General features: G+C 59.5%; 1 protein-coding gene across 1 annotated transcript; it reads left to right on the top strand.

The window, feature by feature from the left end:
- Positions 1-3,103: 3,103 nt before the first annotated feature.
- On the top strand, positions 3,104-14,230 carry THEG (theg spermatid protein). Its single transcript, XM_055344377.1, has 9 exons — positions 3,104-3,405; positions 4,199-4,315; positions 4,572-4,643; positions 5,452-5,513; positions 6,333-6,402; positions 7,780-7,897; positions 10,201-10,360; positions 13,970-14,114; positions 14,149-14,230. The coding sequence occupies exons 1-9, from the start codon at positions 3,104-3,106 to the stop codon at positions 14,228-14,230; spliced, it is 1,128 nt and encodes a 375-aa protein (XP_055200352.1).
- Positions 14,231-19,686: the final 5,456 nt, after the last annotated feature.

Here is a 19,686-nt window from a genome sequence, read left to right on the forward strand (position 1 = left end):
TGGAAAGGGATGAACACACCTGGGGAAGTGAGACTTGTGGCCCCAGGTACCAGGAGCCCGCACCTGCCGTGGCGGGACCGACGGGGGTGGAGGCCCTGCCCCGCGGGTCACCTGGGTCGGGCAGGTCGCATCGCCCCGGCCTTGAGCGAGCGCCCGACTGTCCTCCCGACGCCCGCGGGCCCTGGACAGGGGCGACCCCTGGTGGCCACGGCGCGTCCCTGCAGCACCTGCCGAGCAGGTGTACTGAGCGCGGGACCCGCCTCCCTGCTGCGCCTGGGGCTCTTTGGAAGCAAGCTGGGGGGGGGGGAGGACGTTCCTCCATCCCTCCTCCCTCCTCCTCCCCTTCCCCCTCCTCCTCCCCTTTCTCCTCCTCCCCCTTTCTCCTCCTCCCCCCTTCTCCTCCCCTCCTCTCCTCCCCCTCTTAACCTCCCCCTCCTCTCCTCCTCCTCCTCCTCCCCCTCCCCCTCCTCCCTTCTCCCCTTCCTCCTCCCCCTCCTCCCCCCTCTTCCTCCTTCCCCCTTCCTCGCCCCTCCTCCTCTTCCTCCCCCTCCTCCTTCTCCGAGTCCCCCGGCAGGTGTGCAGAATCCCAGCGCCCATCTCCAGGCCTTCCCGAGGGCCCATCGCTGGAGGCCGCGTGGACCCCCCTGTGGCCGTGGTTCCGGGCCCTCACCACCGCTCCCGGCCACCCCAGGCCTCGCAGAGGACCCCGCCACCTCCCTTGCGCAGCCCCGCAGACCTTGCCACCGGGATGGTCTGGCCGGTCCTGCGCCGTCTGCACACACGGGGATCCCCTCGGTATCCCGAGCTGCGTGCCCGCTCCTGCTGGTGATGGAGACCCCCCTGCCCGCCCCCACGGCCTCTGCTGCCGGGCTCCTGGGGCCTGGTCCGCAGCCAGCGAGCCCGGGCACGTCGCCGGGTGTTGGGGCTCACAGACGTCCAGCCTTGGGAGACGATGCCAAGACCTTCTCCAAACTGAGACTGAATTACTCAGCGTGTAGATCATTCTCTTCAGCGTTTCGCTGCTCAGACTCCGAGTATCATCGGTTGTTTTCTGTGAAGAGCCTCTTCGCGTCTTTTTCCTATTTTTCACTTGCTTTACCTTCTTTCTTTCTCTTTTAAAAATATTTTTTTATTTATGATAGACACAGAGAGAGAGGCAGAGACACAGGCAGAGGGAGAAGCAGGCTCCGTGCAGGGAGCCCGACATGGGACTCGATCCCGGGACTCCAGGGTCAGGCCCTGGGCCAAAGGCAGGCACTAAACAGCGGAGCCACCCAGGGATCCCCTTTACTTTCTTTCGTACTGACTCTCGCATCCTGGAATCACTTAGGGTGGATTTCTGTGGGTGGTGTGAGGTGGCCGTGGCGGGAAGGGCGGTGGCTCCCGAGATGACCACAGTCTCACCCCTGGGACCTGGGAACATGGTACCATGAGCAGCGGAAGGACCTGTGCTCCTGTGGCTGAGGCTACAGACCCCGGGGTGGGCACGCCACGCTGGCCTGGGTTATCCAGGGGGAGTCCCCTGTAATCACGTGGGTCCTTAGGAACCGGGCCGTGTCTTGGCAGGGACCAGAGATGTGAGCGGGAGCAGGAGACAGACAGAGACGGAGGACGGCCGCGGGCGGGGGCTGCAGGCTCTGGGAGCTGGGACCGCCCCGAGCTGACCGGTCCCGGCCTCCCACTCGAGGAGCCAAGCTGTGCTCCTCTGGGGACAGGGAGTGCATCCTCCCCGCAGCGTCCAGAGGCCCCGCCCTGTCGCCCTCTCCATCCAAGCCGCCGGGACCCCCAGGGACTGCGACCTCCAGAAGTGCCAGGTGATGAACGTCTGGCATGGACGCCTCCAGGCGTGCGGGGGCGTGTCGTGCGGCAGCAGAGAAGGAACCCAGTGGGGCTCCATGCTCATCCCGGTCCCCTCCCTCCCCACACTGCTGTCACCCACTTTGCCCGCCCAACCGCGTCCCCCAAAGCGGACGCCCCAGTGAACAGATCACAGTCTGCAGTGATGTCGGGCCCCTCCGACCGTAGCTCTTATCTGCCGTGGAAGACGCACCCGTGGATCTAACCTAAGAGGGTCGGATATAGTTCGAGGTGGAAAAATAAATCACTGAGCACAAGGTGAGGGTTTAGGACACTTCAGGCCACTGCAGGGGATTCTGCAAGGGTCCCCCACATGGAGCCAGAGGCCCTCGAAAGCCCTTCTTTTGGGATCATCCCAGAGCCTCCTTCCTTCTCTCCTTTGCCTGATGGACGTGATGGCGGCCCAAGCATTAGGGAGGCGGGATGGAGAACTGGAAAGGACCTTGCCGCCTGACGGTTTGGGGGTTCCCTCGGGGCCCTGGGGAACGGAGCAGGAGCTGGGGCTTGGCCGGGCAAGGGCTCATTCCTTCAACAGCGAGCTGAGCCGGAAACAGCCAAGCAGATGGGGGGGGGGGACGCCAATGGTTGCAATGGCTGGAGTGTGGCCCGGCGGGCCGCAGCCAGGAGCTTCCTGTGCACAGCCGGGGAGCGGGGGGCATGCGTCGGGCCACGGGGGTGCTCCAGCCCTCACCTCCGCCGCGCTCTGACGACATAAGAAAGCCTGTTTTGAACAGCAGCTGTAGCGGAAGCTGTTTCTGGAAATGTTGGGGCTGGAAGAAGGTGCATCATCCATCCGGTGGGGTGACTTGGCTGCAAGCGCAGGAAACCGGCGACAACTCAGAGCCAGGAGAGCTCACTGTCGGGCGACAGGAAGCCCAGACACAGGGCAGGCTCCGGGCTTGCGGGGGCAGAGGCTCAATCCTCCTCGTGGTCACAACAGGGCTGCCCATGCTCTAGACACCGCGGGCAGTCCCCAACGGTCAGGCATGCTTGGGAGAGAGACGAAGCCGTTGCCAGACCCGCCCTGCAGACCCCTCGGGCCGTGCTCCTGAACCAGTCCCGGGGTGCGCGGCCACCCGCACGGGCTCCCTTAATCTAGAAGCCGCAGGACAGGGCAGGGGGCGGGGAGACCACCTGGAGCTGTGGCCCCAGGGTGGAATGTGGGCGGGCCATTCTCCCGTTGCCGGGTGACCACAGACACCCTGGGGGTTGGGGGCGCAGGGCTGAGGCGGGCAGGGCCCAGTCCATGGGAGACCGGCGGCACAGCTCGCTCCGCAGCCGCCAGGGCGCCGAGGCGGAAGGCCGGCCCGACAGGGGGCAGCACGAGGGTGTCCTGGGCATGCAGGGTCTGGGGCCTGGGGGCCGAGGACCCCAGGACCCCAGGTACGCGGATGACGGGGACCTGAGATCCGAAGAGCAGGACGAGGAGGTCCTCCCGGAGGTGACCAGGGAAGACATGGTCCCCAGTCCCCGGAGCCCCGAGGCGGCCCTGATGACGCTGCAGGGGGTTCTGGAGAAGGACACAGAGGACGGCATTCCTCAGCTGAGGTGGGCACCGAGGGGGCCCTGCGGCTGGGGCGGGTGCGGTGGGGGTGCGGGTGCGGGTGGGAGGGCAGCACAGGCAAGTATGGCCCGGGGCAGGGGTCTGGGACGGGCACCCTTATGGAAGCATCGCCCTGGGGAGCTGGGCGGACAGGGTTAGGGGCCAGAGGGGGGGTCGGGAGTGGAGGCCCCTGGGCAGAGGGACACGGGGAGCAGCTCCCAGCGCCAGGCCACCGTCCCCAGTGCCTCCGCTCCCGAGGCGGGTGAGGAGGGCCTGGTCCTCTGAGCACCTGCAGGGAGGGATTCGGGGCCAGTTCTGCAAAGAAGGGGCCCACTGTCACCCACCTGCGGGGCTGCCAGCTGTGGCCCTCCTGCCCTGCCCGCCGGCCCCCCGCGCCCGTGCTCTGGGTTCAGCTCTGGGTTCATCCTGGCCGGGTGCTCTCCCGTGGCCCCCTCCCCCTCCCCCCTGCACAGGGACACCCCCCCCCCCGTGGAGCCCGTGTCATGAGCACACACATGTGCAGCCTTCCAGGGAACGGCCAGGTGCCCCGGCATGGGACACTGCTCCTCCCAGGCCCTGGGCTTCCAGGCCGGCACACAGTGGGCGCTTAATACCTGCTCGTGCGTGAGGTTTAGTCTGATTTAGTCATCACGACCGCCTCGGGGGTCGGGAGCTGGTCTGTCCCACTTCGCAGAGGGCAGCGCCATGGTGACTGGTGGGGGTCACGCAGCTGCCTGGTTGGGAGCAGGGACTCAGCGGGGAGGGCCCTGAGCCGCGCCCCACCCTCCTCTCCCAAAGCCGCCTGTCCATTGCTCAGGAGGTCCCCAGCGCCTCCAGGGCCAGAGGCAGGAAGAGGAGGAGGGGGGTCTTTGAGCTGGCAAAGCCCAAGACCAACTGGCAAGTCCTGAAAGACAGGTGAGGCCTGAGGGCAGCCCTGCTGGGGGGCGCGGGGGGCAGCTCCTGCTGGCCTGCCCATGGTTACCCCGGCTGCTCGGCGCCCTCGCCCCGTGGGCACCCACCGATGACCGGGGCAGGTTCACAGGGGCGAGAGGTCAGGCAGGGCTCGGGCAGTGGGATGGGGTGGCCTCTGGGTGCCGACGAAGGACAGTGAGGCCTTTGAGCGAATGGAGCTGCAGAGCAAAGGCGGGGGCTCGGGCCTGTCTCATCGCAGGATGGGGTGCTGCTGTCAGGGCTTTGCCTGGGTGTCCCCGTGCAAGAGGAACTTGCAGTTCTGTGTGTGGTGGTGAGTCTCAGGGTGCCCTGGGTGGGGGCAGGCTCGCTCTCCTGCCCTGCTCTGGGGGGGGGGCAGGCTCCAGGGATCTGTCCTGCCCTGGGGGGATGCTCCAGGGAAGTGTCCTGCCCTGGGGGGATGCTCCAGGGATCTGTCCTGCCCTGAGGGGATGCTCCAGGGATCTGTCCTGCTCTGGGGGGCAGGCTCCAGGGATCTGTCCGGCTCTGGGGAGGATGTTCCAGGGATTTGTCCTGCCCTGGGGGGGATACTCCAGGGGATCTGTCCTGCCCTGGGGGGGATGCTCCAGGGCATCTGTCCTGCCCTGTGGTGGGGGCAGGCTCCAGGGATCTGTCCTGCCCTGGGGGGGATGCTTCAGGGGATCTGTCCTGCCCTGGGGGGGGCATGCTCCAGGCACAAGGACAGGGAGAAAGGCCCTTGATGGGGGGGCTTCCTCACCCCAAGGGCCTTCCCAGCCCCCCAAGCCGGGTGCTCTGGGCCCCAGTCCACTTCTCTGAGAGGTGGGCTTGTCCGCATGATAGGGCCCTGGGTCTTGCTCTTAGCTGTGCCTTGTTTTTTTTTTTTTTTCCCAGCTCTCCCTTCTCTGAAAATCAGCCCTGCTCAAAATTATCTGTGTTTCCCCCCTTGCCTCTCTGACCTACCCTCGTCCACATTCTCTCCACGTGTCTCTCCTTCCTCCACCCACCCTCATGGTGTCCCTCCTGGGCGTCTCTTTGGTGCCCCGGGTTCTGTTTCAGAGCAGGGCATGGGAAGTCTGTGCCCCGGCTTCCTCGACCCTGAGCCGTGACTCGGTGTATTCCAGGCCTTCTGTGTACTGGACGGAGAGGTTTCTTGAAGACACCACCCTCACTATCACAGTGCCCGGTAGGTTGAGCCCACCCACCACCCTCGCTCTCCATCAGGGGTCACCTGGCTCAGGAGTTGGCCAGAGGTGGCCCTTGTCCCAGCTCTAGTGCGTGGTTACCGTGGGTGACATGCCACCCTGGCCTCGTGGGGCTGGGTCACCCCCATTCCACTCCGGCCTGTGTGGAGATCCAACTGAGGAGATCCAGCTGGGGTCTCCCCTCGTAGCCTAACCTCACCAGATTCCCTATTGCTCCCTTGGCAAATTCGCCGGGGAAAAACCCAATTTGCTCTACAGCCAAAATGAGGGTTAGTATTAAATTTATTAAAAGACTTTTTGCCTTCCTTTCCGCAATGGTTTCTACACTCTCTGAGAGCAGAGAGCAGATCCCTTCAAATAAAACATTTCAAGAACTCCCTTATTGGAAAGAAGTAATAGGGCAGGTTGTGTCTTGGGGGTTTTAGAATCTTCCCCACAGTGGACACTGAGCCCTGTAAACCCTAGGCCTGTACTAACTGCAAACCAAAATCCACTTTCCCGCCAGTGGTTGTTGGAGCCACACTGAGCTCTACTGAGGGACAGATGGGCCTGAGCTCCCCATTGCAGCTCTGCTGCTCCCATGCTGTGTGCCCTGAGTAGGGGCTGCAGGCTGCTGATGGGGCCCAGAATGGGGGCAGCGCAAGTCACTGCGCTGCAAGGTGTCTGCTGCTCAGCTCTCTAGGCCCTCAGGGCCTCGCGTTGTCCTCTCACTGTAGCTAGTGGAACACTAAATCAAGCCAGAAGGAGATTCCTGAGGGTGGGTGGGTTTATAAGTCGGGGCTATTTCCTATGTTGTATAGAGGTGTCCCGCCGCGTAGAGGAACTGGCTCGACCTAAGAGGTTCTACTCCGAGTATTACAACAACAGCAGGTAAGGGAAGAGGCACCAGGCTCCCCTCGACAGGCTGTGGCAACGGGAGAATCTGGGTCCGGGGAGTGGACGACCTGGTTTCACGCTGGGCTGGGTGCCCCTGGGCAGCGCTTGCCCCTGTGAGCTACGCGCTCCACCTAGGGCTGCGTAGAGGTGGAGATGACACGCAGAAGGTACTTAGCACAGTGCCCGACCCAGCAACGCTCGGTGAATGTCACTTATCACCATTATGGGAGCCGTTGGCCCTAAACAGCCAGCAGCCTGGGACGTTACTGCATGTACAACCTTCAACGCAATACCTTCCTACGGCTCAGGACTTCCATGCTTGTCAAAAGTGTTCAGAGTTATTTAGGCACAGATTTTAATTATCTATTTTATGCACATAAAAGGGAAGATCATAACTGAAATAAGTGAGCTGAACTGTGAATGTTTTGAATCACTTTTTATCTCAGAGATGTTGACAAGCTCCACAGTGTTTTTATGCCTGTCTTTGTGACAGTGACTTTTCATTTTAATTTTTTTTTAAATTTTTATTTATTTATGATAGTCACAGAGAGAGAGAGAGGGAGAGGCAGAGACACAGGCAGAGGGAGAAGCAGGCTCCATGCACCGGGAGCCCGACGTGGGATTCGATCCCGGGTCTTCAGGATCGCGCCCTGGGCCAAAGGCAGGCGCCAAACCACTGCGCCACCCAGGGATCCCTGACTTTTCATTTTAATGCTGGATCATAGTGTGATCCAAAGATAATTTAAACTGCAATCAGACTTCATGTCTGTCGGTCCGAGAATGCATGTGACTCGGCTGAGGCCGTTTCAGTGCCAGCAACCACACCAGCGGGCACGCAGGCAGGGTCGGCCGTGGACCTTGCGACGTTAGGCTGAGAGCATTTGCAGCTGCAGTCCAGGCTCACAGGTGGACGTATGGACAGTCTGCCTCAGATCAGTGCAACACGGCTTTATTTCAGGGCAGAGGCCGCCCTGGCATCTGATCTCAGGAGATGCGGGCCTGGCGAGCTTTCTGTGACAATTGCAGGACGCCCCCCATTCTCCCCAATGCCCAAGTCCTGACCCCAGCCTCAGTGACGGGGGTGTGGGGGAGAGGCCCTGGGAGCTCCTGTCCCGCTCTGCTCAGGGGCACTGACCGGGAGGGTGGCCACTGGACACTGAGCCGGGATGACCTTGGGAGAGGGTAGCTCTGCCCTTGAGCACGCTTAGGGGCCTCCTTTTGGGGTTTCTTTCCTCAATCCCTTCCCGGAGATGTTTTCGAAACCCTGCAGCGTCCCAGGCTGTCCCTGACCCCCGGCTCGGAGGCAGGCCGGGAGGACGGGATGCCCACGCCCCGGGCTGGGCTGCTGTGTCAACTGTGGATGTCCCCTAGGAGCACCCCCATCTGGCCCATTCCTCGCTCCTCCCTGGAATACCAAGCTTCTAGTCGCCTGAGGGACCTGGCCATCCCGAGGGTCCGGAACAACATTTGGAGCATAAACATGTCTGAGGTGGGTGTCTGGAGGCGCCCGGGGCCAGCGCCACAGGGAGCGGGGCCCACAGCGGCCTGCACGAGGCGCTCAGCTGAGCGATCGGGGTTCGGGGCGCAGCTGGGATCCCCCCGGCACTGCCTGCAAGCGGGCTCACACGCGGCGTAGGCGTGCCCGCTCCGGGGGTCAGCTCGGTGAAGGGGTCCCGCGGAGCCGCCTGTGTGCCTGGGGCTCCCGCGTGTGTCGGCGGCTCCGGCCGGGCGGCCTTCTGTCCCACGGACGGGCCACTCCGCGCCCAAGGACACGCGAGCCGTTTCCAGCGTTTGGCTTTTGCAGACGAAGCTGCTCGGAAGCCCGCATGTCACCGTGGTTTCCATCTGCGTTATGTCACCTGTTGACGGGTTTTTTTCACGTGGTTGGTTCCCAGAGCCCCCGCTCCACAAACAGTGTTTAAGAGTGCATCCAGATATCACACCATTTTTCTCGGTAAATACTTCAGAATGTGTCCGTAACCGACAGCCGTGGGCACCTGACTATCCGAACACTCCGACTGCGTTCACTTTCCCCGGTTGTCCCCAACAAGCCCTTTATGGCCACGTGGGTTGAACGGGATGCGCTGTCCTTCGACCCGTCCCTCTGACCTGGAGACGCACCTGCCGCTTCCGGGGCTGCCTGTCTGCCCAGACGCCCCCCACCCCCCTCACCCGGCCGGCGCCAGAACCGCCAGGGCTCCCAGTCCTGGGAAAGCCCAGGTTCCCAAGCTGAGAACTGAAAACTCGGCCAGCCCTGGCGCCTCCTGCCCTCTCTTCCTTCATGCCCCTGCTTCGCTGGGCTGCATGCAGGGCCTGCCGCCTGGGACCCCTCGCTCGCCCTCATCAGCAGTGCTGGGGACCCCACCTTTGGCCTCCCGCGCCCCGCACGCTCCCGTCTCTTCCCCAGCCCCGAGCGCACCGTCTGCACGGACTGGTGGCCCTTCCAGCGGACCCTGAGCCATGCAAGACGCGGCCGCATCTTTCTCGGTTTTCGTGGCAATATTCCCGAGCTTGTCTTACCTCATGCGGGGCACGGACGGGCAATCCATGCCAGCTGAAGGCATGGCCAGGTGGCTGTTTACCTGCCCACCCGCCCCTTCAGGCAGGACTGCGTCGGGCCCGTGTCCAGGCAGCAGTCAGGCCTGAGCTGTGGGAGTCGTGGGGGAAGAAAGGACGCGAGAGGAAGGGAGGAGAAGGAGGACATGCACGTAACATCACAAACGGCACGACGTCCTCGATGAGAGCAGCGTCTGTGATTCTTAGGGGACACAATTTTAACAGGAAAGGGACTCAAATTTCAGCCTGACCTCTGGAGGTCATTTCAGCCAACTCCTGCTCCCAAGAGGTCGCCTGATAAACCGTGCTGTGCGACAGCCTTCGCACGACACGGACCGTTGCAGATAACCGGCCCCAGCCCAACATTCGTGGACTTAGTCTGACGTTTTACAGGCTTATTCAGATCCGCTCCTTGAGGAATAAAAGGTCTCGGCGATGACCCTTGCCTCCTCCTTCCCTCTCCAGAGGCATCAGGAGTGGCTTGCTCCTGTTTGCCTTGTCACGGTCCGAGACGTTCAAGGGTGATTTTGTCCACCCTTTGCTTCATTTGCACACGTGCAGGACCCAGCTGGAGGGCGGGCGGGTCATGGAAGAAGGTGCACTGGGGCAGCCTGGGAAGAGAGGGTCTTGAGTGCACTTTTTTGGGGGGCATGGGGGAGACTAGGGGCTCCCTTTGTGTAAGCTGATGCAAGGTAGCAAAGCAGACAGTTTTGTTTGTGCCTGAATTCTCTGGAAAAATGTAAGAAGCTGTCGATGGAGCAAGTGGGCTCTCCGAGTCGGCCAGGGCCTCCCTCCCCATTTTGAGCAGCTCTGCCTCACTGCCCTCATTTCAAACTCTATTATCATGTAGACCCATCAAGTACCATCATTGCATTTTGTGTGTGTGTGTGTTTTTTTTTGAAGATTTTATTTATTTATTCATGAGAGACCCAGAGAGAGAGGCAGAGACACAGGCAGAGGGAGAAGCAGGCTCCCTGCGGGGAGCCCGATGTGGGACTTGATCCCAGGACCCCGGGATCACGACCCAAGCCAAAGGCAGATGCTCAACCACTGAACCACCCAGGTTCCCCAGAACTCTTTATATATGATAGCTACTACTCCTTTGCTGAACTCATTGCAAAGGGACTTCTTCCAACTTAGTCCTGTGTCTTTTACTGTTGCTTGTGGGGTCTTTCTGATCCAGGGACCTGTGAGAAATCATGGATTATTGTGTTCTTTCCCTGTACTTGTTTCCAGGTGTCCCAGGTATCCAGGGCAGCCCAGTTGGCCATCCCCAGCCCAAGGATCCTACGGCTGGCAAAGCCCAGGGCCCCAGCCCCCCTGTTGGAAGAGTGGGACCCCATGCCGAAACCCAAGCCGCACGTGTCAGACTACAACCGCCTCCTTCACTTGGCCAGTAAGTAGTTCTGCTGGGACTTGGCTCCTTATCAGGCCCTTCTGTCCTTCTGCACTGGCCGCAGGCCATGGGGTGGGATACTCTCCAAAGACCTGGGCTCCAGGCCTGCTTCTTCCACATTCATGCTTCTCTCTTCATCTTTTTCCTAAACTGCAGATCAGTTGTCCAAAAACCCGTGTGCCGCTTGTAGCACAGCCCACGTGCGTGCTTCTGGGAGCTGGCAGAGAGGACTGTTCCCCAGGAGCAGAACTGAGAGGGGTGGTGGCCTGAGTGGGCCTCCTGGCAGGGCAAGCGGGTGCAGGAGAGCAAGGTGGGGTGCAGAACCAGGCACCAACGTGACAGCCCAGCTGAGGTCCAAGGGCAGCTTTAAAATGGCATCAACCTGGTTCTTTCCCTTTTGTTTAAAACGAACGAGGCACCTGGTTCCCCCAATGACAAAAGTAACGGACACAAATCGTAGAGAATCGGACGGTCCAGAAGAGCACGGAGAGGACGGGATCCTAGCGCACAGAGCAAAGGCACGCTCTGTAGTTCCATCTGGGTCTGCACGTCGTGTGTACACTGGTCCTCGACGTCCTGTGGCCACACGTATATGCAGGGGCGCACCCTCCCAGACGCTCTTCCCGCCTGGTGCTCCGGTGGCACCCTCGCGACCTCTGTAGGACTCCTGTGGGCTGTGCCTGCTGAGCCCTGAGCCCGCCCAGAGCTCCCCCCTCCCCCGCCTCCCCTCTGAGGCTGGCCATCCTCCCTGCACGAGGCCGTAGCCTGCCCTCACCTATCTCCATGTCCCAGGGAGACGCATCTTGCTAAACTCAACTCCGAGTCCGCCCTTCTCCGTTCACAGCCCTCTGGGGCTCCTGCCCCTCTCAGTGTGGCCCACGGGCTGTGTGATCTGTCCCCTGGCCTCCCAGACCGGGCTCCATCCAGCTTGGGCCACCCATGGCCCGGAACGCGCTCCCCAGACCCCTGCAGGGCTCAGTCCTCCACCTCCCGCAGCGCTTGGCCCTCTCTGCGCCCTGGGTGAGGCGCCTCCGTGCCCTCTCTCACTCCCATCTGGGCACCTACAAGCCCGTCTCTGTTCTTCTAGCACCTGTCACCTTCTGACATACGTCACTATGTATTTCTGTGTCTGCTTACGTGTGTGGTCTGTTAGCTGCCAGGCCCGAGGTGTCAGAGGCACTTAATCACCAGAGAGCCTGGCTGGCCATCTTGGCTCACTCGGTTCTATCATTTTCCAAGTTTCTATTTCTCTCTCTCTCTCTTTTTTTTTTTGGTTATTGATGTAGAGCAGCTCTTTATATAAGATGATCACGAATCCTTTATTGAGCACTTTGCAAAATACCCTCTTCCGCGTCTGCCTCTCCTCTTTTAGCTGGGCTTATGAAGTCTTTAGTTTGCTTATTCATTCCTTTATCCGCTCCCTTGATATTCCGTAAGTGAACGGCTAAGGGAGAGGAAGCGTGCGAGCACGTGTGCGTATGTGAGGGGGTGGGCCCAACAGTCTGACGCAGAGGCACGTGTGTGAATGCGGTCGTGTGTCTGTGCACCGTGCTCGGGTGTGCGCGGGTTGTGTTGCGGTGGGACACGGTCCTTTTCACATAGTGGACCTGCGCCCGCCAATGGCCGTGATGGGAGAGGAGCGACACGCGTGCTCCCGCCGTGTCGGCGCGGGAATTGTCCGTGGCCGCTCTGCCTCTCTGTGCATGTCCACACTGTGCTGTGTGGCAGGCGACTCTGTCACCATTCCACTCTTAAGTTTTCATTGGGAGAATTTTTAAAAATCAATTAATTAATTAATTAATTGATTTTTAAAAGATTTATTTATTTATTTATTCATGAAAGACACACAGAGAGAGAGAGGCAGAGACACAGGCCCAGGGAGAAGCAGGCTCCCTGCGGGGACCCCGATGCGGGACTCGATCCAGGGACCCCAGGGTCACGCCCCGGGCTGAAGACTGACGCTTAACCGCTGAGCCACCGGGGCGTCCCAATTAATTCATTTATTTTAGAGGGTGGGGAGGGGCAGAGGGAGAAGGGGAGGGAACCCCGGACGGACTCTGCTCTGTGTGGGGCCCACTCAGGGCTCGGTCTCACGCCCCGGGGTCACGACCTTGAGATCACCACCCAAGGCCACACCAGGAGGCAGACGCTCGCCGGCTGCACCCCCGGGGGCCCGTCTTGGGCGCAGGTGTAAAGCCCAGATGTCACGATTGCGTGAAAGCCCCCGAACTGTCAGAGGAGCTCGGAGAGGCCTGGGTCTTGCCCCCTGAGGCCCTTCTGCCCGGGGCTTGTCCCCTCACAGCTCTGTCCAGCCCTGGTGGCTTCCATGGGGACTCGCGCCTGCCTGGCGGGAGGGACCTTGCTTTCCTTTCACCAGGGTCCCTTGCCGAGCCAGGGCTTATCCTCTGAGAAGCGGGTCAGCTCTCTGCCCCTCGTACGGAGGCTCTGGACAAAAGGGGCTTGCAAGAGGCCTGTAATGTCCCTCCACTCTCAGGGTCCCGAAGCTCCCAGAGTCCGAAGGCTAAGGCAGTGACCACCAGTGACCACCCCTCTGCTGGTCCCCAGACAGGCCATGTGCTGCAGGAGAGGCTGGTGGGTGGAGGGGCGGAGGCGCTGACCAGCACAAGAGGCCTGGGGTGCGAAGAGGGGAGAAGACGGGCTCGGGGGAGCCACAGGCCCCTGCCCCTGTGGGAGCTCATCCCCGACGGCAGCCACTGCCGTGTGCGGCTATTTCAATGATGTTAAAGCCAACCCATTGGTTGATCTAAAATGAGTTAATCAATTGAATTTCCATTGACTCAAATAAAACTCCAGCCCACATCAGGTACTCTGGTCACACATGGCGGAAGGAGCCACACCTCCCGGGACGGCCAGCCAGTGCCCCGGGCAGCGTGCTAGGCCCAGGAGGCTGGTACTGAGTCCCACAGGGACCCTGTGCCCGGGAGCTGCCCCTGGGTCCCCCCCGGGGGTGCAGCCCTCACCAGGGAGAGGAGATCCACATCTGTCTGCGTGTAGCATCAGAGCAGGGGGGTGGGGGGAGGAGGTGAAGGACCCACCAGGCTCCGTCCTCACCTTGGCCACTAGGCTGGTCCCGCCATGTCCCCCTGTCTGGGACCTGTGGCCTTTTGAGATAGTTTTATCTTTACAATTTGCCCCTTTAAACTGTTTAACATGCGACAGTAAGAAAATACAGTATGTGTACAATTTAATAGTTTTCTGCACATTTGCAGTGTTGTGCACCCTTCACCACAATCCATTTTAGAATTTTAATTTCCTTAAAGAGAAACCCCATCTCCATTCTCCACTAGTCAGCACTCCCCAGCCCCCCGGAGCCCCCTCTCCGTCTGTGCAGGAGCACATCCTGGACGTGTCACATGCGTGGACTCCACCCCGTGGGGCCTCCTGTGTCTGGTTCCCTCCCTGGGAAGGAGCTCCCTCGGGGCTTGGGGTCGGTTCCCAGGGCGGCGTGGGGGCCTCGCTCCTGCTGGTGGCGGAGGGATGTTCCCGCGCGTGGGTGGGCCGTGTTGTCTGCGTCCATCCTTCTGCTGTTGGGCTTGGGAGCTTTGAGCCCCACGGGCCTGATTCGGGCCCCTCTCCTGTCCTCTCCAGTGCCCAAGGCCCAGTCGGACCAGTGTGTTCCTGACCGAGATCCGCGCTGGGAGGTGCTGGACGTCACTAAGAAGGCAGTGGCCAGTCCCCGGATCATCTCTCTGGCCAAGCCCAAAGTGCGCAAAGACCTCAACGAGGGCTACGACCCCTACCGCATTTCCCCAGCGTCCCTGGTGGCTCAGGCCTCCCCTCGCCTGTATGAGCTCGCTGTCCCCAAGAGCATCACCAAAAGAGTGTGAGCAACCCAGGCCTGGCCTCTGAGGTCCCATTCCCAGTAAACACCCAAATGCATCCTAATCCTGCGTGTGGTTGGCTCTGAGTGTCTTGGCCTGAGGGCGGGAGGGCAGACTGGACGGCCAAAGGGAGGAAGAAGAGGAAAATAATTATATTTATGTTTACATTCAACATGCAACCTGCGACTTGTATGGCCCTGTTATTTCCCAAAGCCCGTCCGTCCTCTCCAGCCTCTCGGATGCCTGGCTTCCACCTCCCTCAACTTCAGAATTTCCTTCTGACTCTCTTGTGCACACACATGCTTGTCCACCTGGTCCTGGGTGTCTACACGCACCTCAAACTCAGTCCCCTCCGTTGGAAAACCAGCCGATGGCTATTGCATGGCTTACTGACCTTTACAGTGACCCAGTGAAGGGGGGGCCGGAACTGTGCCCATTTTATGGAGGTAGACACTGAGCCTCGGAGAGGCTGGGAAAGACTCAGCCTCATCCAAGTCTCCCCGGGCCGCAGGGACCCACCACTCACACTGATGCTCTGATGGTTCTGGGCTCAGAAGTCCTAAAACCCACGTGCGGACGGGGCTGGTCACCCCCCCCCTCCCGGGGCCCCAGGGAAAGTCCCTTGCCCTCCACCTTCCAGAGGCGCCCCCTCCTCGGCCTGTGGCCCCTCCTCTGTCCTCAATGTTAGCAGTGTGGGGTCTGCCCGACTCTGGGGCTCCCCCCTCTGCCTCCCTCTTGGGGGGACTTGGTGAGGATGCAGGGCCCCCCGGGACTCCAGGGTCACCCCACCTCGGGGCCTCGACCAGGTCCCCTCTGCTGCGGGAGGTGACGCGTCCAGGTCCGGGGACAATGACGTGGGGATCGTTGAGGGCTGTTGCTCGGCTGACTCTGGTGGGAGAAACACCTTCTCTCTGAAACCCTAAACAAAGCCCCGTATTTTGCTGGCTCTGGCCAGGCTGCTGGGGACTGCTCACTGGGTCCTGGTGGTGCGCTGTGCGACCGGCCGGCCCTCTGCGCAGTGTCCCACGTGTCAGGTCCCAGGCCGTGCGTCTGGGGATCCAGAGTATTAGCACACTCTAAGTTATTTAAGGAGATTCATTCATTCAATAACTTAACGGATGGAATACTCACAGGTGCAGGACTAGACAGGCGATCAGGAGTAAAAAGTCAAAAAAATACCCCACCCGCATGCTCTTGGTACAAACTGACAAATACTCGACACTCCAGAAGGCGGGGCTCCCAGCTCAGAGCCTATGGGGATTGCTGCGGAAACGTTTCTTTAAAAAAATAGTATTTTTAAAATTTTTAAGTAACCTCTATACCCAGCGTGGGGCTCGAACGCACCCCTGCGCAAGTGTTTCTTGAAGAGCCGAGGGAGACGGTCGGAAAGGCAGGTTCAAGGAGTGGAAGGGACCGGCCTGGGTCCGTGTTGCTCTGGGGTCGTGCTCGTGCTGCTGGAGGCGTTTGTGAGGAGGGCGGTGGGTGACAGCCGGGACGCAGACCCCCACCCGTGTCCCGAGGTCCCATCTCGAGTCCAGCAGATTGGATTCCATGGTCAGCGGAGCAACGGCCCAAGATGTCCTGAGACCTGGGATTGTTATTTTACGCGGCAAGAGGGACTTTGTAAGCAAGTTTTAAAGATTTTGAGATGAGGGGATTATCCGGGAACCCTGGGTGGGTGCGACCTAATGACGCGCTTCCAGGAGGGTGCTGGGACACCTCGGCGAGATGTCACGCTTTGGCTTCCACGGAGGACTGGGGCTGGGAGGCAGTGCGGCCGCTGGCACCTTCATTCCTGCCCGGTGAACAGCACCTGTCGCTTTGTGTGGGTCCATCTGGTGGCAATTGGGGGCCTGTCGGATGGGCGATGGGACACTGAGCCCCGCCACTCACGGAGGGACTCGCAACAGCAGGGCGGGGACTCCAGACAGCAGGGAGGGGGACACACAATGGCAGAGAGGGGGACTCGAGATGTCAGGGAGGGGACTCACGAGGCTGCAGGGAGGAACACACCTCCCCAGGGAAGAGAAGTCGGACGGATTGTCAACCTTAGGAACCTTTAAAACAAGACACACTAAAAAAAAACAAAAAACAAAAACAAAACCAACAACAACAAAACAACAAAACAACAAAAAAACAAGACACACTAAGAGCTTCGAAAATTTCTTTTTTCCTGAAGATTTATTCGTAAGCGATCTCCGCGCTCAGGTGGCGCTGCGGCTCACAGCCCCCAGATCAAGTTGTGCGCCTTCCAACGGAGCCCGCCGGGCACCCCAAAAGCCCTAAACCAACTGAATGCCCAAAATGATGTGCAGGATCTCTCGTCAAAGATCACTTCTGGGGCGCCCGGGGGCTCAGGGTGGAGCGGATGCCTTGGGCCCAGGGCGTGACCCCGGGTCCCTGGATCGAGTCCCGCCTCGGGCTCCCCACGTGGAGCCTGCTGCTCCCTCTGCCTGGGTCTCTGCCTCTCTCTCTGGGTCTCTCATGAATAAATAAATGAAACCTTAAAGAAAAAGACCACTTCATATTTTAGCGTTCTTTGTCGAGTTGAGAAAATGCAAACTTCACGCAAATATATCTATGAAATAAAAGTCAACCAGCCTACGTTTAGCTGCCCACCTCGAGAGTCCAGGCGTCAACCGGGAACCACGCGTTGCCGTCGCACCTGGGTTTCGCAGTCGGCCTCGCTGAGACCGCGTGTGCACACGGCAGGCTGTCTGCTCCTCCGGGTGTGCTTTCACGAGCACCGACAGGCACGCAGCTGTGTCACCACCACCGCCAGCTCCCGGTTGAGAGAGACGACACTGTCGTTTGCCTCTGAAATTCCCTGGTGCTGCTCAGCTGTCAGCTAGTGTCCATCCCCAGGCTCCGCTCGGTGTCCCTGAATTGGAATTTTCCAGAACTCGGGTATGTGGGGAAGGCACACACTGCCGCCGGCTTTGTCTTGTCCACCTCACGCCCGCGGTCGGGATCTGTGCCCTCATCCGCCTGGGGGTCCAGCTGAGGCAGGCCCACTTATACCTCAGGCGGGACAGACGCTGGGTCTCCTTCGCCTTCTTGTGTTGCACATCGAAATTGCCTGACTGCTTGTGTTTGTTCTTTAAATCTTTCAAGCTGCGACTCATGCCTTATATCAGAGGCGAATCCCTCGGGAAGCAGATTTTGAGACAGAGATCATGGACAGGAGGGCTCCTGGGGACCGCACTTGGCAGGCAGTGAAGGAAGAAGGGCCAGACAGAGGGACGGGGGCCGTGGCGACAGTCTCAGCCAACCCGACGGGGCCTCTGGAGCTTCAGACTCGTCCTCTGCTGGCCACAGGTGCTGGCTCATGTGTTTGCACGGACAAGCCCCCGGCGTGGACAGCCTCTGCGGAGGAGGGGGGCTCCCTTCGGCCAAAAGCAGGGCCCGGGGGACCTTCAGCTTAGAGCCACCAGCCGCCAAGACCCCAGCAGCTGGGAGAAATGCTGCTTCCACATGTCGGGGGGTCGGATGGTGCCCACGGCATCCACTGTGGTCCACCCAGAGCTGCTCAGTCCACGTAGTATGTTCTGGAAACGTCTCACCCAAGATTGTGCTAGGCCTCCTTTTCTTTTTTTTTTTAAATTTTTATTTATTTATGATAGTCACAGAGAGAGAGAGAGAGAGAGAGAGAGAGACGCAGAGACATAGACAGAGGGAGAAGCAGGCTCCATGCACCGGGAGCCCGATGTGGGACTCGATCCCGGGTCTCCAGGATCGCGCCCTGGGCCAAAGGCAGGTGCCAAACCGCTGCGCCACCCAGGGATCCCCTAGGCCTCCTTTTCTGAGGGAAGACGTGCACGAAACGATGAGTGGGGTGAGCTGTGGTCTGCAGAGCCACCTCAGGCTGCGGCTGAAAGCTGGCCCTCCCCACCCGCAGCGCACACTCTCCACGGCTCACTCTTGCTCTCTGTGACCCGCAGGGCGGCCCAGACCTCAGGCCCTGAGACGCCCAAGCACTTAGTCACCAGCCCCTGTGAGGCCACGAGGGCTGCACAGTCCCCGTCACTTGGGCCGATGACAACCAAAGAAGGTGCGCGGCACGGTGCCCACGCTCACGCGGGTGTCCAGGCCTTGGCCACTGCCAGTGCCAGGGATGCGCTCCCTGCCTCTCTGCTTCTTCCTTTAAGACTTGATCAAGGACACTGCCAAGTTCTTAACTCTATTTTTTTTTACTTTTTATGTTGAAAACCATTCAGGTTTACAGAAGAATAAGTACAGCTAGAAACTCCACACACCCGTTCCCACAACCAGCTGTTAACATCTTGCTCCACTTCCTTTATCTTTTGCTCACCCCCCGCCGCGCCCCTGCCCCGTCCATGTTTGGTAGAGACAAGCTACACTTTTCCTAACCACTGAAGTTGCACGCATCGTGGCACCTCACCCCTTCGTCCCTTTGGGCTGCTCTATCGAAAATGCCACAGGTCAGGTGGCTTATAAAGAACACAAATGTATTTTTCATGGTTCTGGAGGCTGCGAAGTGCAAGATCAGAGCACCCGCAGCTTTGGTGTCCGGGGAGGACCTGCTTCCTGCATCCTAGGCTCTCTCTCCGCGCCACGCTCACAGGGTAGAGGGACAAGGGTGCTCATCCCATGACCTCCCAAGTGCTCCCCCAAGTACCATCATATTGGGGATTAGATGTCAAATGTGAATTTTGGGGGAAACACAGACGTTCAGTCTATTAACCCCTAAATATTTCAGTGTAAATTTCTTGTAGAATAAGAACACTCTCTTACAGAACTACAGCCGGTCATTAACTTCAGTGAGCTTGACATTGATATAATGTATTTATCTAATCCACACCTCAATTCCAATTTTGTCAATTGACCCAATGATGTGCCTTCTAGCGTTTCCCTCCACACTAACCAGATCCAGGAGCTGTCCTGTATGAAAACCTGTTTTTTTTTTTCTTAAAGATTTTATGTATTTATTCATGAGAAACACATAGAGAGAAAGAGAAACAGAGAGAGAGGCAGAGACACGGGCAGAGGGAGAAGCAGGCCCCATGCAGGGAGCCCGACGTGGGACTCGATCCTGGGACCCCAGGATCATTGCCTGGGCTGAAGGCAGACGCTCAACCACTGAGCCACCCGGGCCACCCTGAAAGCCTGTTTTATTTATTTATTTATTTATTTATTTATTTATTTATTTATTTATTTAGTTATTTATTTATTTATTTATGATAGGCACACAGTGAGAGAGAGAGAGGCAGAGACAGGCAGAGGGAGAAGCAGGCTCCATACACTGGGAGCCCGACATGGGATTCAATCCCGGGTCTCCAGGATCGTGCCCTAGGCCAAAGGCAGGCGCTAAACCGCTGCGCCACCCAGGGATCCCCCCCCTTTTTTTTTGATTTTTTTTGGAAAGCCTGGTTTTTAACAGCATTAGCATTTCCGAAGAATATAGTCCTTCTTTGTTTAATTGAATGTTCCTTAGTTGGGGTTTGTCCGAAGTTTTCTCAAATA

The sequence above is a fragment of the Nyctereutes procyonoides genome, unplaced genomic scaffold (genome assembly GCF_905146905.1).
Source record: "Nyctereutes procyonoides isolate TBG_1078 unplaced genomic scaffold, NYPRO_anot_genome, whole genome shotgun sequence".
Lineage (NCBI taxonomy): Eukaryota > Metazoa > Chordata > Mammalia > Carnivora > Canidae > Nyctereutes > Nyctereutes procyonoides.

Excerpts from the sequence above, each read along its gene's own strand:
- THEG (XM_055344377.1), top strand. The coding sequence starts at position 3,104 with ATGGGAGACCGGCGGCACAGCTCGCTCCGCAGCCGCCAGGGCGCCGAG. Across the intron at positions 3,406-4,198 it reads GACGGCATTCCTCAGCTGAG|CCGCCTGTCCATTGCTCAGG; the intron begins GTGGGCACCGAG and ends CCTCTCCCAAAG. Across the intron at positions 4,644-5,451 it reads TTGCAGTTCTGTGTGTGGTG|GCCTTCTGTGTACTGGACGG; the intron begins GTGAGTCTCAGG and ends GGTGTATTCCAG.